At 41.1% G+C, this 16,950-nt stretch overlaps 1 protein-coding gene and 1 pseudogene across 1 annotated transcript; one reads left to right on the top strand and one right to left on the bottom strand.

Moving 5' to 3' along the window:
* Positions 1-650: 650 nt before the first annotated feature.
* Positions 651-9,110, bottom strand: mrn (general transcription factor IIH subunit 4 marionette). The gene is made up of 11 exons (XM_074098075.1): positions 8,798-9,110; positions 8,461-8,565; positions 7,916-8,047; positions 7,227-7,412; positions 6,522-6,594; positions 5,322-5,429; positions 4,381-4,464; positions 2,931-3,133; positions 2,228-2,342; positions 1,695-1,835; positions 651-1,004 (listed from the first exon to the last, which is right to left on the bottom strand). The coding sequence occupies exons 1-11, from the start codon at positions 8,947-8,949 to the stop codon at positions 861-863; spliced, it is 1,443 nt and encodes a 480-aa protein (XP_073954176.1). The 5' UTR covers positions 8,950-9,110; the 3' UTR covers positions 651-860.
* A 3,241-nt stretch (positions 9,111-12,351) lies between these two features.
* LOC141435365 (uncharacterized) lies at positions 12,352-15,043 on the top strand (annotated as a pseudogene).
* The last annotated feature ends 1,907 nt before the right edge of the window (positions 15,044-16,950 follow it).

Raw genomic sequence — 16,950 nt, forward strand, 5'->3', positions numbered from 1 at the left:
CACTTGCGAAGTAAATCAAGAAGTTCAATCTGCACTGTCCAAGCTCTCTCTCTCTTTGATAGACAAAAGTTTAGTTTATACAAAATTTGAGCTAAACCAATGTTTAGTTAGAAGTAGCTGTGATTTGACGATTTTTTGGGCGTTTAGTAAACCAGATGGTTTTTGTAAGCATCAAGTTTTAAGAAATTAATGTTGAATGTGTCGTAATCGATCGGGCTCGTCGTGATCATTTCGAAAATTTATCCTTTTAAATAGGTGGTACAGTCGAATGCAAATATATATATACACAGCCATAGCGTCAAAATATGTATACATCGACCTTATGTTTAGTGGCATAAAGACGTATAGGTATTCTTGACGTCTTGGTAACGTATATATTATTATATTTATGTTTTTGACCGTACACAAAGACGTTTTTAATAATTTAACTTGCCAATCAGAATGACCTCTAAACATGAACACAGAAGGCACAATTTTTGTAGCCGAATAAGTTTTTTTTAAACAAAACTTGGACCACCCTATCGTGCCCTGCAGTGGGCGTCCAGGCCGGACCTGGTGGTTCACGAAGACTTGGAGTACCGCTTCCAGTAAACAGTGCTAGTGACTGCGGCTACAAAATTCGAAAATCGAAGTTCGTATCGTACCGTCCCTCTCACTCTCGTATGAAATAATATTAGCGTCAGCGGGACGACAAGATAAGTTCGTATTTTGCACTTCGTAGCCCAACCCAACCAACCGCAGCAGTGGGAAGCCGGAGCTGATGGTCTACGAAGACTTGGAGTAGCGTTTCCAGTGGCTGGGAATGACCCCAGCATTGGCTTGTATGGCCACCAGTGGGCGTCCAGGCCGCAGCTGGTGGTCTACGAAGACTTGGAGTACCGTTTCCAGTAGCGGCGCACGTCGTCGTGGCCGGCGCGCGTGACGACCATGGTGCGCGCGCGCTCCGACTGCCACGTCAGGACCTTCTGCGCACGCGCATAGTCCCGGAGCGCCACGAAGTCCGCCTAGCAACAAACGTGTACTAGAGTATTTCTCGAAAAGTTGTCCCGTCATGAAATAGACAAGAAATCAGTTTGTCAAGAAATTATTAACACTAAGGACGAGATCATAAAGTATAAACTGCATAAAACATACAAAATTTCTTGGCGTCAGGAAAACGTCACGAAAACTTGTGAGGAGAAAATCGTAATTTTATGTACATCGAACTTTAACAGCAAATCTGACTTTTTATCACCTTTACCACAAGGTTTTGTATATATTTAAACACATTACTTATTTTTTTGTGTTGAAATAGCGTCACGGAAATCCTGTAATCCTGACGCTGTTTCAACACAAAAAATAAGATCACTATATAATAAAGAAATAAAATCACTATAAAACTAACCAATAACTTTCGTGTTTTTCATTATTCGGATTATGAAAATCGAATATTAAAAAAATAGATATTTAAAATTCGGAATAAATTTCGTGTTTTTAAGTAATCGGAATTATATGTCTTAGGAATTGTGAAAATCGGAGTTTTTAATTCAGAATAAAATATTTCGGAGTATTTGGGTGTTCCGTCATACATCTGTCATTTTCCTACAAAAATGTCCAAGTGATACTACTTTCGTTCATTCCATTCGTGCCATCTCTTAATCACCTGAACATATTGCAAACATTTTTGTGTAAGATATCACTGCTGGTGACTGTACCTGAGACAGGAACTGGTTGTAGACGACTCCCTCTGTGTAGGTGAACCGGTTCCGTTCGCTCTCCCACAGCTTGACCTGGTCCACGACGGTGGGGGGCAGCACCGACTCGGAGCGGATGCCGCCCGAATCAGCCTTCAGCATCTGTTACAAAAAGGGGCTCCAGTCAACATGTGTTACCACACGTTATGTATTTTTTTTTATTCGACTGGATGGCAAACGAGGAAGTGGGTCTCCTGATGGTAAGGGATTACCACCGCCCATAAACATCTGCAACACCTGGGGTATTGCATGGTATTGCATATTCATCAACTTTTCATCGGACTCCTAGTTTTTCACCGAAAAATGTTTTTCACAAAATCATAAATTTCCCAACAAATGGACGCAGGATTAGACAGAGAATTGAACCAGCCTTAAATTTACAGTCCAAGATTTTAATAACGTCCCGTAGGACCCTAACAACGATTATAAGATTTATAAGTCGGGAAAGGTCCGACAGTTTCAGCCTTTTCGGAAGGCCATCTTCAGTGTTTTACCTGTGGGTGGGCATGCTGCTCGAGGTACCGTATGATCTGAGCCGCCGTGATGCCCCCACGCAGCGCTTGCCGCACTGACTCTCTCGTCAGTACCCCCACCACCACATTTGGGAACCTGCAAAGTAGAAAAAAATACAAACACGATAGAAATATTGTTATTGCACACAATAAATCAATGCCAAAATATCCGCAGTAGAACCACAGAATAAGTAATAGTACAAGTACAGAAGCTTCACTGCCGTACAAAAGTGACGTTTAGGCATAAGAATCGTGCTTACTTTATGCTTCTCTGTCTATCGCATAACTCGTGTTCACTCGCACGCGTTGAGTCGCACTGAATCGCCTCAACGTTGGGGAGGCCCGGTATGTACTTGTAGCTCGGCGGCGGAATGGCCTAGTGACACCCCCCTGGTAGAACTAAGGTTACCGACATAGCGAGAAGAATTGCGAAACTGAAGTGGCAGTGGGCAGGGCACACTGCTCGCTGGGCTGATGGCCGATGGGATCAGAAGGTTCTCGAATGGCGTCCGCGGACCGGGCGACGAGCTGTCGGTAGGCCTCCAACAAGATGGAGCGACGACCTGGTTAATATCGCGGGATCGCGTTCGATGCGGAAAGCACAAGACCGGTCTGAGTGGAGAGCCTTGGGGGAGGCCTATGTCCAGCAGTGGGCGTCTTTCGGCTGACGTGATGATGAAGTTACCTGTAGACCAGTTCAGCGAACAGGCCCAGCAGCGCGGCCTGCAGGCTGGTCTGCGTGTACGCGTAGACGCGGTAGTTGGTCTCGACCAGGATGTACCCGCGCGGCGCGGCCCCCGCGTCCGCGGGCTCCAGCGTCTCGTTGTCGGAGCGCACGCACGCGATGTTCAGCGCCAGACGCGTCGGGAAGAACCGCCCGGCTTTGCGCTGGGGACGTTGGAGGAACCAATTATTTTTCACTTCTGATGCTCGTAAACTTCGTATTTGGGTAGTTCTATGACAGTTTCAACCGCTATCAGTTCCCTGTCGCATATGTACAGGGGGATTTCGGGGTCGTGGAGCAAAGAATGAGCATCAAACATACTTTTATCAAATGATCACAATAGGATAGGACTAAAGGTACAATTTCTTAAGTGTTCTAGCAAAGACATTAAGTTTTCAAAAAGGTTGGGGATTAAAAAGTAGGATGAACATAATTTTAAGTAAAAAACTTTTTAACATTAAAATAAATGAATACCCATAAGACACCAGTGTTTAAATTAAAGCATAAATAGTTTACATCGAAATCATTTACTGAGTCAGAAGTAGTTGGAATCACGACCCTGTATATTAAAGAAACGAGAGACCGTAAGCAAGAAATTTTAATTAATTATTTATTTGAATCACGTAATCATCAATTATCCCGTAAAAAATATGTCTAATGCTTGAGAAAAATGAATGAACACAATGACATTTCTTAACAGATAAAAAATCGCTAGATAACACAGACTAGATAACTATCGAGGGTCGGGTTGCTCTTAGGAAGAAGGGCTACAAATTAGCCCGAAACTCGATTTAAGACGTGAGTTATCCGTTACAATATCCTACTAAGGGGCTGTTTCACCATCCATTGATTAGTGTTAACTGGCGGTTAGGTGTGATGCCGTCTCTATTTGTTTTGTTAGAAAAGACGGAGACGGCATCACATTTAACCGTCGGTTAACACTAATGAATGGATGGTGAAACAGCCCCTAAAACTACTAATATTATAAATGTGAAAGTTTGTGAGTGAGTGAGTGAGTATGTTTGTTACTTCTTCTCGAAATAATAACCGCTGGGCTAGAGTCATTAAATTTGGTACGTACATATATGTATAGCTGGACATCTGGAATAACACATAGGCTACTTTTTATCCCGATATTCCCACGGGATAGGGATGAAATCTCGAAATAACAACCGCTGGGTTTAGAGTCATGAAATTTGGCATGGTTGTTATTATAATATAACGTCAATGAAAACCACGATGTTATTTTACGGAATTCCCACGAGAATTTAATAAAATCCCGGAATTTCAATTCAACTGCTGTATCTAATGATTTACGCGTGCGAAGCCGCGGGTGAACGCTAGTTACTTAATATGGTTGTTAAATCTCTTGATTGATACTAGCGTCTATTAGCCTGTCACAAAAGACTACCTTTCTCTGATAGACGAGCCCAAATTCCCGTAAATGCTGCAAAAACACCAGCATATTATTGCTCATGCCCTCCGTGCTGTAATCCTGAAACATACAAACAAATATATGTCATCACAGAGCAAATCGGGAGTTAATCTCATACACTAAAAATCATTGACCGAATTTCATTTGCCCGAAAACTATTCAAATTATTATCGTTTGTCAATTGACAGGTTTTACTACTGTAAGTTTAACTTTTTCGAAAAAAAAAATTTTTTTTTCGCGGTCCGCCCCGGGCGGCACGGCACATTTAGGGGGCGGTAAAATACCATAAAAAAAATAATGGTGCGTGCTTAGTTCGCGATCCGCACTGAGAGGACTGTGCCCAGCAGTGGGACGTGTATAGGCTGGCATGTTTTTTTTTTAGTTGACTGAATGGAAAACGAGCAAGTGGGTCTCCTGATGGTAAGAGATCACCACCGCCCAAAAACATCTGCAACAAAACGAGCAAGTGGGTCTACTGATGGTAAGAGATCACCACCGCCCAAACATCTATAACACCAGGGGTATTGCAGATGCGTTGCTCCCTAAGATGGTATACCTCAAGTGCCAGTAATTTCACCGGCTGTCATACTGAAGGGGCGAGAAGGGGAAATGGACAACGCGTACCTGGTTCGACGTACGGTGGCTGCAAGGTGTTATGGCTGCCGGTCTTACGGAGGAGTGCTCTTCAGCGTTGAACGCGCTAGCAAACGCGTACCGTAATGATAATGAATTAGGATTAGCTCGAAACCGTGGGCGAATGGCGGGATGGAGAAACGCTCTCGACATCGACTGACAGAGTGACAGTTCTTGACGTTGTAGTCCTATGCCTACCTGCGTTTGCCGAGGATAGGAAGTATGAAGGATTCGAGGGTAGGTGACATGAACAGATAAGTTTACAAACAATACCGAACACATACCTTGCCTAATGTGCTGAAGCTGAGCTGGTACAAGAAGGCGAGACATTCTGCCGCGCTGAGACTTCGCTTCTCAGCTGTGTGTAAATAATGCTGTAGGAACAGCCAGACCTGCGAAACATACAAGTTAAAAATCACACACAAAATATAATATATTATTTATATAACATAAAAATAAAAACCTACAACTAAAACATATTACTGAAAGTAGCCCTTGAGTAAAGGCAAGGATCGTTACATGTAAAAAAAAACCTTGGCAAGTTGAAATGAGGTACTGAATTCAAGCCTCGTTGAATTCTTGTAGAGCTAACAAAAATAACTTAAAAAGAAATACAAAAAGATGATCTAAAATTATGTATCACATATGATTCAATGCCAAGAAAAGGGTTAAATAGTGGTAGTATATTTTCAGAAGAGTGGTAGTAGAGTTTTTCGAAATTCATGTGCGGAATTACATTTGAAATTTACCACGAGCTTTGCGGTGAAGGAAAACATCGTGAGGAAACCTGCACAAACCTGCGAAGCAATTCAATGGTGCGTGTGAAGTTCCCAATCTGCACTGGGCCCGCGTGGGAACTATGGCCCAAGCCCTCTTGTTCCGAGAGGAGGCCTGTGCCCAGCAGTGGGACGTATATAAGGCTGGGATGATGATATTTTCAGAAAAATCTGAAAGTCCGACTCTATCTCAATAAACCATCTAAAACTTTATTCACCTTGGACGACTTTAATATAAAATCTTTTAACTTTACATTTATATAAATTACGATTACAGGCAAAAATATTATAATAAATGGTTTAGTGGATGCAGGCTGCTTCCAACTGAAGCAACTCAATGTCTATGGGTGACACTTATGTCCAACAGTGGACGTCCTACGGCTGTTATGTTGATAAATAAAATAAAATAAATAAATAAATATCATGGGACACTTGACACCAATTCACCTAGTCCCAAACTAAGCAAAGCTTGTACTATGGATACTAGGCAATGGATAAACATACTTATATAGATAAATACATACTTAAATACATATTAAACATCCAAGACCCGAGAACAAACATTCGTGTTATTCACACAAATATCTGCCCCGGCCGGGATTCGAACCCAGGACCTCAAGCTTCGTAGTCAGGTGCTCTAACCACTTAGCCATCCGGTCGTCAAATATGTGATGATTATATTGAACGGATAAATAAACTAAACTGTACCTGCTTGGCTGTGCTGAGCAGTAAGAACTGGAACCCAGCGCGCGTTATAACCGCTGAGCCGTCGTCTGCATCTCTGCGCAGAACATATGCATACACAATTATATTCCATCATTAATAATTATCATTTAGCAAAGCATTCGATTTTACAAGCCTTTATGGCAATGGAGTATGTGTGGGTCAAATTTTGCAAGTTAATTTGACCCAGTTCCAGTGATCGGATTGACTTGAAACACACACATTAACATGCTTATGTAAATCTAAAACCGGTCGGTATAATAATCTGGTAGTGAAATCCTGGTGGTAGAGCCAGGATCGTCTCCGCAGGAACCGCTCAACGGTTAGTGGCATAGACAGTGGGATGTTAATGAATTCAATGATCTGATTTTTAGGAATCCCAACAGGATTTCAGTTCCAATTCAACTGCCAGGGCCCTGTATCACAAAAGTGCTACAATTCGATAAAATTGTCAAGTTTCTCATAGTAAAATGTTACAATTTTGTCAAATTGTAGCACTTGTAACTTTTGTGGTATAGGGGACAGATCTGTGGATTACGCGTGCGAACCCGCGGGTAAACACAAGTATTAACCCGTCGAGCGCCAGGCTCTAAATAATGTATGTGGGCATAGCGCTCAAGAAATTTCTCGGCTATTTTTTTTGCGATCTACGTCAATAAGTCAGTAAGGTCAGTAAGGTCAAGGTCACACCTGGTCATGAGTCCGGCGTGCAGCAGTATCCGCACGGCGTCCGCGCTGATGCCCTCGGTCTGCGCGGAGCCCACCATGTAGTGCAGCACGCACTCCCAGCGCTCCAGCGCGTACGCGTCCAAGAATGCCACGTCTCGGGCCTTGCCGTCCGGCTCTAAGGATGATGACATGCTCCATGGACGACCCCTGATCAAGATACCCACACATTTTCTTAATAGAAGTAATTATTTTATATGGCAACGACGACCACATCGCCAAGTGGTTAGAAAGTCTGACTATGATGCTAGGGGTCTCGGGTTTGATATACATAGTCCAGTACCAGTGCAGAACCCTTTAATAACCAATTTCAAATTTTCCACCAGTTCAAACCAATTTTATCTTGATCTCCATTAACTTCAACAGACAGCTTAAAATAAATAAATAAAATAAAATTTATTTTTTGCTTACAGCTCAGTTCAGATCAAATATATATATTTTTTTAATATGTAAGTCATTGTTAACCCTTTTCTTGGCAAGTTGAAATGAGGTACTGAATTTAAGCCTCCTTGAATTCTTGTAGTGCTAACAAAAAAACTTTAAAATAAATACAAAAAGATGATCTAAAATTATGTATAATATAAGATACAATGCCAGGAAAAGAGTTAAAGGTGAAATTGTATAATTTACGAAATTCTCATGACACTACTTACCCGCCTAGCAGAGCCACTTTCAGGTTCCTCTTGAAGGAATGTGCCAGCAGCCATCCCGGCAGACCACCTGGAATTGGGGCCTCTTGCCACACTGACAGCTCTGACAGTGCCTCAGCTGCCTTTAGCTGCTCTCTGAAGAAATAAACGTTGACACATATTTATTATTACTTATTTTCTTATTTACTTCTGTTTTTATAACCAGCCTACACCACTGTAGCTAGATTTGTTATTTGGTAGACATATTTCTAGAGTATGATAGAGGTAGAGCAGAAGGAAGGTTATTGAAATTTGCATAGCATAGTGTTAACTATAAAATAATTTATTAAAGAAATCACACAGCGCAATCCCGATGTTGTCTAAGATGGAAGAAATTCTGATGTAGTCAATGAATCAAGGCTGTAATAAATAAATAATAAAAAAGAACATGGACAAGTGAGGTACAGAAGGGCAAACCTGAAAGCTTACCTTTGATTTGTCCTCGCAATTGCTTGTTGGGTTTATATGTATTCTCAAGTTTTAACTTACGTTAAGTTCACTCTACCTACTTGGCATGAGCTTGTGAGACCCAGGAAGCGACCACGGCCTGAGGCACGGGCTGCTCCACAAACAGCAGCCGAATCACGAAATGACGCGCCAGCTCTGGCAGCTCTCTAGAACAATTTATTGATAATCGCCATAAACAATGTTAATTACCAAAGTGAGTTTAAAAAGATATTAAAACGGCTTTTTATTGTACTAATATAATAATTTTGAAGCAAATATACATAAAAAATGACAGTATCTAGCTTTATTATTGACAAAAACACAATCAAAAACCAACATAACCTCAAAAGTTCGAGAAAACTAAAATACAAATAAGTTGTAACGAGTGTTATTTCATACCTGTAGACAGCTAGACATATCGTGGGGTAGTTGTATAAAGTCTCTAGGAACTGCGCTGAGCGGCTTTTGAGGTATTCGTGTAGGTCTTTGCACTGTAGTGTCGGTGACGGGTTAAGATTCACTGAACCCTTGGATTTAGATGACTCTGACATTATAAACTATTATTTATGATAAAAAAATATGACGTTTATCATTAGTAGTGTCTAATAATTTATAGTCCGTTATTAGTATTAATATTTAATCATTTATAGTTTTAGGTGCAAACAAAACAAACCACTTTCGGTTCTTCAGTTAAAGTTCGTTCTGAATACATTTACATTTATTTTGTATTTTTTTGTTCTTCAATCTATCTATTTTCATATCGACTTATTAATTAATATTTTAAAACGAAAATTCTTGTAGATTAATTAGTTAATTTTATGGATTTATCTTATATTTTTTCCATTTCATTATCGATATCGATCGCATAAGGTTTCTGAACATCGTCATTTGACATTTAGTTTTTTTTAAGTTGTTTCAGTCTTGTCGAAAAACGTTCAAGTTTCAAGATTTATTCGGTGGTATGGAGGTCCCTTTATATTTCTACGATTACGAATGTGAACCCCAATATTAAGATACTTATTAATTTCAGTAAGTTCTTTTATTTTTTTATTAAAGTTAGCCGCTGGCTGCCTTCTCTCACGTTGTTCATCTCGTTATTTTTAACCTTCACAAAATATTAATAACAATAATAATTACGTAGAGTGGGAAAGATATAATCAAATCAAATATTTCTAAAACTTGCACATTCTGTCTGACGCTTGACACGACAATGTGGCAGACTCTTAATAGTACCAAACTATGAACGTTAACGTAATTTTTAGGCAAACTTTATGGGCAACTAGCCAGTTGCCCGCAACTCCCTCTAATCGCTATCCCGCGGGAACTATGCAATTTTCCGGGATAAAAAATATCCTATATCTTTCCCCGGGACTATCTGCAGATAAATAGGTTCGACGGTTTATATGTGATGAGGTAAGAAACAGAAAAAACAAACAGACTTACAAACTATCGCTTTTATAATATAAGTGGGAAGTGGAATAGTGGGACTAATAATTTCGGCACTATCGGCACGTCATAAGGTCCGTCTGCGCCAAAGGTCTGCGCTAAAATGAGTTGCTGACAATGATTTCGTTTTTTTATGCAAAATTTTATTATTCAAATAAGATTTTATTTCTCGATCTTGCTTGCTTTATGACTTTGAACTAAACTAATACCATGTACATCCATTTTAGTATAGAACCGGGAATCCCGGGAATAGTCACATTCTCTAACTATTGAAAAAAGAGTGGAGTGGAGTGGGAGTGGTGGTGGTGGGTGGAGTGGTGGAGTTGGTGAAAAAAGAGATTCCGAAAATCCGAAGATAAAAAATACCTCGAATTGCGTAGGTGAAGAAATTTAAAGGTGTAATAATAATAACCTAACGGATTTGGGGGCTGTTTCACCATCCATTGATTAGTGTTAACTGACGGTTAAATGTGATGCCGTCTCCGTCTATTCGAACAAAACAAATAGAGACGGACAAAATAAACACATTTAACATTGTCATTTTAAAGTTCAATAGCTAAAAAACGGCTGAACCGAAAAAAAACTTACTCCACGTAAAAAACCGCATTGAAATCGGTCCATCCGTTTGAGTTACGCTGCCACAGACAGATAGACAGACCTATATTGCCGCCAAACTTTCAGATACACGATAACACACTTTTGTTTATCAATAAATTTTAAAGGTTTCGATTAAAATGTACAAGCAGTAGTAAGTCAAATGGGGTTTGGGAAAAATATTCGATGACGTTCATAACCTAACCTAACCAACAAAAAGTAGGAAAACCCCCGACTTTGTCACTTGTTTTGGGCTTTAAAGTTCAATATCTCAAAAAGGGCTGAACCAATTTTGATAAAACATGTCTAAGAGCCATCGCTAGAAAACCTGCTTTCAAATAAAAAAAACGCATTCAAATCGGTCCACCCGTTTAAGAGCTACGGTGCTACAGACAGACACACATCACGGTCAAACTTATAACACCCCTATTTTTGGGTCAAGGGTTAAAAATCACTATACTTGGTTTGGATAGATATTTAACTAAATGTAAACAACCTTCAGCTGCCAGATTTGGTACATTCAAGGATTTTAAACATTTTACTTATCTATAATTGTAATACAAACTAGACTAGTGTATTTTAATACAGAAATGTAAATATTTAAATAGTTTGGTGGGAGAATTTCAATATTTAAGACACCAATTGACATTGTTTTGTTTACATTATTAGTTAAATACCTACCCAAATCAAGTATACTTAGGCGCAAGAATGGACTAAACATAGGACTTCCCAGGCTATATAGGTTTTAGCTTAATTAAGCTAACAAACCAGTACTATCGTACTTGTTTGCGTTACTCATCTATGGTTACCTATATGTTTGTACGTGCTTCCCTAGTAACAACAAATACATAATCTTATAGATCTACAGATCAGCCGTGGTATATACTTTTATATGTATATTATTGTTATTGAGTAAACATGATGTTAGTCTAAAACGTAGGTAACCAACTTCTTATTGGTGTCGGCATTGTGGGTCACTGACGGGTACATGGTGCATGCTACCCCTCAGAATGACTGAATCACGACTGAATGGAATGAGAGAGCTTGTGTCGTAGTTGTAGTTCCCACGCGGGTCAGTGCGAATTGGAAACTACACACACCATTAATTTCTTCGTAGCGTAAGCATAGATACGTAAGGCGAAAACACTTGCCCTTATACCTACGCAACGTATGCAATGCATTATGAAATCTTTACTGATATTTGTTAATGCTACGTATGACAAGTATGTTTCTAAGCATACTAATTATCCGGGTCGATATTTCATAATGCATTGCATAGGTACGTTGCGTACGTGGGACAACTGTGTATTCGCACTTTTCGCCTTTATTCGCACCAAATAAGTTTGCGTCTGTAACATCTAAAAGTTCGTTTTCAAATAGGTAGGTAGAAAGATAGGTATGTACGTACCTATGAACTGTAGAAAGCATATTGGTACTACGTAGGTACCGGAAATTAAATAGTACCTACCTTGAAGTCTACGTAATCTTAATAAATTAAGAAACCTGACTCATGATAGAAAATCTCGACTAACTCGGGAGTACCGTAATAGGATAATCTAATCAACTAATCAAACCTCTCGTGTTCATTTCGTAATGTGATGCAAAGTGCTTCAGTGTAAGTTGTTCGTATACCTATCTATTCTTACCTAACTTATCTGTTTCCTCAAACATTTTTAATTGATGAAATCCATCCACATCATAACACTAGTTGATTTGTAAGCTGTAAAGTTATTATTTATTTCTCGATATACAGAACAGAACGAAGCTAGCTGAATGTCGGAGATAAAGAAGCTAAATACTTGTTCATAATCCCATACGAAAGAAAAAAAAGGTTCACCCACACAAACGGGCAATGACGCATACTCATGTATTTTCCCGTGTACCGACGCGGCGCGCACACACGCGCACGCGAGTTCACCGCCATTCATTCTCGTCGGCAGATGGCGGATGCAGTAGACGCCCTCCGCTCCGCTCGGGCCGTCAGTCGCGCATAGACAACCGACCGAGTACAGTGTTTTCGCTCAGCACCATTTTATGTGTATCGTTTCGAACGGGACATTGTGTGTATGTGCTCCGTGAATAATCGAATAGCACGAACTGCCAGTGTCGATTCGAGATCAGTGTTTCGCTCACGATATGCCCGCACGGGGATCGATGAGAATCTCGGGCGCCCGTAGAAACCGCGCCTCCGTCATGAGCGAGTGATCGTCGAGCGAGCGACGTACTTAAAAAAAGTTAACAGGACAGGAAACATGTCTCGGCGGACCGCCGACGCGGATGCGAGCAGGGAAGGGTTCGAAATTCGAAAGCGGTGTCATCGCCTCTCGGATTTCGCATAACCGTCAATCACCGTCCAATGTCAAAATCGTGTACGTACCGCGAGCGCCGATACGGGAGCCGCGTACCCTCCGGAGCGTGCGGAAAATGCAATCGTTGGTAGTTTGGTTGGCGGTGGTGTCGGCGGCCTGGGCGCTGGCGGGCGCGTGCTCGAGCTCGATCTCGAAGCGGCCGGCGCGGCCCGCGCGGCCCGCCGGCGCGGCCGCCGCGCCCGGCTCCAAGCGCCGCCGCCGCAGCCAAGGGTCAACGTCACCTTCCCCACCTTCAAGTGCGAGCCCGACTACTCGGAGTACTACTGCCTCAACGGCGGCGAGTGCTTCACCGTGGTCATCTCGGGCAGCCCCATCTACAACTGCGAGTGCCGCTCGGGCTTCGTGGGGCAGCGCTGCGAGTTCAAGGACCTGGACGACTCCTACGTGCTGACGAGCCGGCAGCTGATGATGGAGACGGCGTCCATCGCGGGCGGCGCGACCGTGGCCGTGTTCCTGGCGCTTCTAGTCTGCTTCGGCGCGTGGGTGCGCCTGCGGCGGCGCGCACCGGCCGCGGGCAAGCTGGCGCCAGGCGGCGCGGCCGAGAGCGGCGTGCTGCGCGTACAGCTGGTGGCGCTGGCGGCGCCCGGGCGCCCGGCGCGCAGCCGCACGCTGCCGCCCGCGGCGCCCGGGCTGGTGGCGCTGCCGGAGCCCGGGCGCCCGCTGCCGGCGCGCAGCCGCGCGCTGCCCCCGTGCCACCAGCGCCGCCCGCGCCGCCGCCGCCCGCGCCGCCGGATCTGCCTGCGCGCTGACCGTCGTCCGCACCGCAGTGTATATAGTTACGTGTTAAGTGTCGAGCGAACGAGAATATAAGAAAATTTATGTGATAATTATTTTACGAAGCTTATAATTTATTCGGAAGGAGTTTCTTTTGTATATACCGGACATGTCGCTGTCGATAAATTGAGTGTTCCCGTGTGTTCGGTGGTCGGAGCCCGTGCTGTGTCGGGAGAGGAGGACGAACGCTACTCGCTTCGTAGAGCTGTTACATGTTATGTTGTTATGGACTCGGCTGCGGCCGCGCCGTGCCGCCTCCTAGGTAGTCGCGGATCGATGTTAATTGTATTTATTAGTCCTCTGAATAGAATTGTGATGAATTGGAAGTGTGAGGCGGAGACGGGCCGTCTCGGGCCTCCCCGCACATTCCATCTTGCGGATAGTGTATGTTACTGGTGTCAGTATTATTTTGTAATGTGTGTTAAGCCGGCAGCTTTACTTTATTTTATAATTTATACCTGTTATCCCACTGGGATAGTGCTGTATTATATTCGTTTAAAGGCTGAGATGTGCCCTGGATGGTAGGCTTCTTGTAAATATAGCCCGCATAGGTATTTATTAGATATTTATGATCGTTTATTTATTGACTGCTTTATTTAGTTATCTCCGAGAAGAGCCATTAGTAAGCCTAACTCGTAACGGTTGCATTTTTGTTTCACCTGCTACGCATGGCCTCGCAAATCACTTATTCCCAATTGTAATCTCATTATGAATCTCCCACTGTCTTATATTTTGTAAAAAAATAAAATAACATTGGATGGTGTATAAAATTTGTTTCTCTGCAGTGTAATCAGTCTCATTGTTAACTTAAACTTTCTTATTCCATTCTATTGTAATTAATCTAATCTCTTTGTGAATAATGAAAATAACCTTAGTATCTATTCTGAATGTTGATTTCTTACAAGTCAATGTACCTATGTGAAGTGGTGGAAGTATTTGTAAACAGCCACAGTAAAACTTGAACATGACATACAAGGAAGGTTGTTTGAGTATTTTTAACTTCTGTACAATCTCAGCTATGTGTGTAGTCTGTGGACTGTTTAGACTGCATGGGGGGCACAAAAAAATAGCAAATTTGTTAATGGGGCTAAGTAGGGGTGGGTTTTGGGCTGAGGTTGTTAGTTAGCCTCTTAGGTGGCCAGCCCCTAGCAGTAATACTCACAACACTGTCATGCTCAAAAATGACATGTAACTGGTTGAAAATTTACTGCTGGTGTCTCGCTAACATGCCATTATCAACTCTTTAGGGCTTACATTGTCAAAGCTCCCTCACAGCCTCTGTAGACTTGGTATTCATCATGAGATTGTTTATATATTATGAACATTCCAAAGTATTTGTAAAATATTACGTACATTACATTGCTAATAATTTCGAAGTATCTGTTAAGACGCTACATTGTTAATTTTACAGTTTTCTATTGATCATTTGTTAAAAGAAAATTATACGAAACTAAATCCTTAACTGGCTTTTATTGATTTCTAGCTAATCTAGGACCTTTGTTAGGTATTAGATATTTACTGCATACCAACCTAGTTAGTCACCACAAGTAGATAACGAGTTTTACCTTTGCAGAAGGATTATCCTGCGATGCGAGCTTAGGTTATAAAACAGTTGGCCTACTTTAAACCCTTAAAATTAAAATGTGAGCAACTAATCAAGTTTAGTCCCCTACAGTTTTATTGGAGCAGAATAGGTGCCCACATAAGATATTTGCCATGTCCTATATATAATAATAATTATGTATATGAAAATATGAATAAAATATGAATATGGATAAAATTAATATTGTTGAAAATTTTATTTAGTGATTTAAAAAAAATATATATAAATATTACGAGACAATTCACACCAATTGACCTAGTCCCAAAGCACGCTTAGCAAAAGCTTGTGTTATGGGTACTAAGCAACGGATAAATATAATTATATAGATAGATACATACTTAAATACATATTAAACACCCAAGACCCAAAAAGAGAGATATATATATTTATTCTCTTTCTAAAGCGCAGCAGTAGGCATGACATGGCGCTACTTGCATGTTACTTCACTCACACTCATTTCTTTCTTTGTCTAATCCAGGGGTCGGCAATTAGTTTTAAGTAGGGTCTGAGAATGCTGTTTAAATTTTTATCAAGGGCCATTTTTTTTTTAAGTATTATTTATTTATATGCAAATTAGTAACTAATGTATACACTATACGAAATAAGTAGCTAAGTAGGTAAATAACTAGATATATTCAAAGACCTTTGGCGGTCCGAGGCTAGGCCTTACGCGGTCCTATTGCCAACCCTTGGTCTAATACAGGGTTACTCAAAGTGGGGTACGCGAACCCCTAGGGGTTCGCTATTCGACGGTTAGGGGTTCGCGAACAGGTTTACGTGACTCCAAAAACCGCCCAGGCGGCAAGACTAGACAAGTATGATTAAGATTGGTTTTGGAGTCTTGTAATTTTTTATTTCAACTCCAAATTTGTTACTGATTTGATTGTTATTTGTTGCTGTTTGTTTCGTTTGTCTTTTCGTTTGGCAGATTGATTCCTACTTATATTCCTGTACCTTTTATTGAAATAATAATATAGGTACATGTATTATGATGCATGATTGATAAAAAATAACCTTAGTCTTCTCACAGTAAATTTACTACTTTCTTTTAGTGGGTTCGCTGTCATCTAGAAAACTTAACAGGGTACGTGGACCTAAGTTTGAGAACTGGTCTAATATTTAACGTCAAACTTTTGAAGCTGTATATACATAATTAGCTAAAAATTTTTTCTTGATTAATATACAGACCCTACATTCAAGGCGCCAATCGGCCTGTTTACGACATTATGACTACTTATCTCTCGCATTGTAAATTCAAAGATCCATTCAAAAACGGCTGAACCGATTTTTTATATTCAAACAGCTGGACCAAAAAAACTCGCTTTCACGTAATAACCTAACCAACAAAGTTGGAAAACCCCGACATGGTCACTTCAAAGTTCATATCTCAAAACGGCTGAACCGTTTTTGGTTAAAACATGTCCAAGAACCATCGCTAGAAACTTGCTTTCTAATAAAAACCGCTTTCAAATCGGTTCACCCGTTTAAGAGCTACGGTGCCACAGACAAACAGACACAACTTATAACACCTCTTTTGCGTCGGGGTTAATAAACCGCATCGAAATCGTTCGGTGGTTCAAAATATATTTTTTGTGGTGATAACGTTAATTAGAGCTGTAATTTCTAATCATTTTAGTTTCGTATATATGTACCTATATATCTATCTTGATCAGTGATCACGTAGGCATTTAGGATAAAACTTAGTTCGTACAGTTAATACAGATTCGCTCAAGTAAAAAACAAATCCGTTTAGCCGTTTTGGAGTG

Source organism: Choristoneura fumiferana, chromosome 14 (genome assembly GCF_025370935.1).
Source record: "Choristoneura fumiferana chromosome 14, NRCan_CFum_1, whole genome shotgun sequence".
Classification (NCBI taxonomy): domain Eukaryota; kingdom Metazoa; phylum Arthropoda; class Insecta; order Lepidoptera; family Tortricidae; genus Choristoneura; species Choristoneura fumiferana.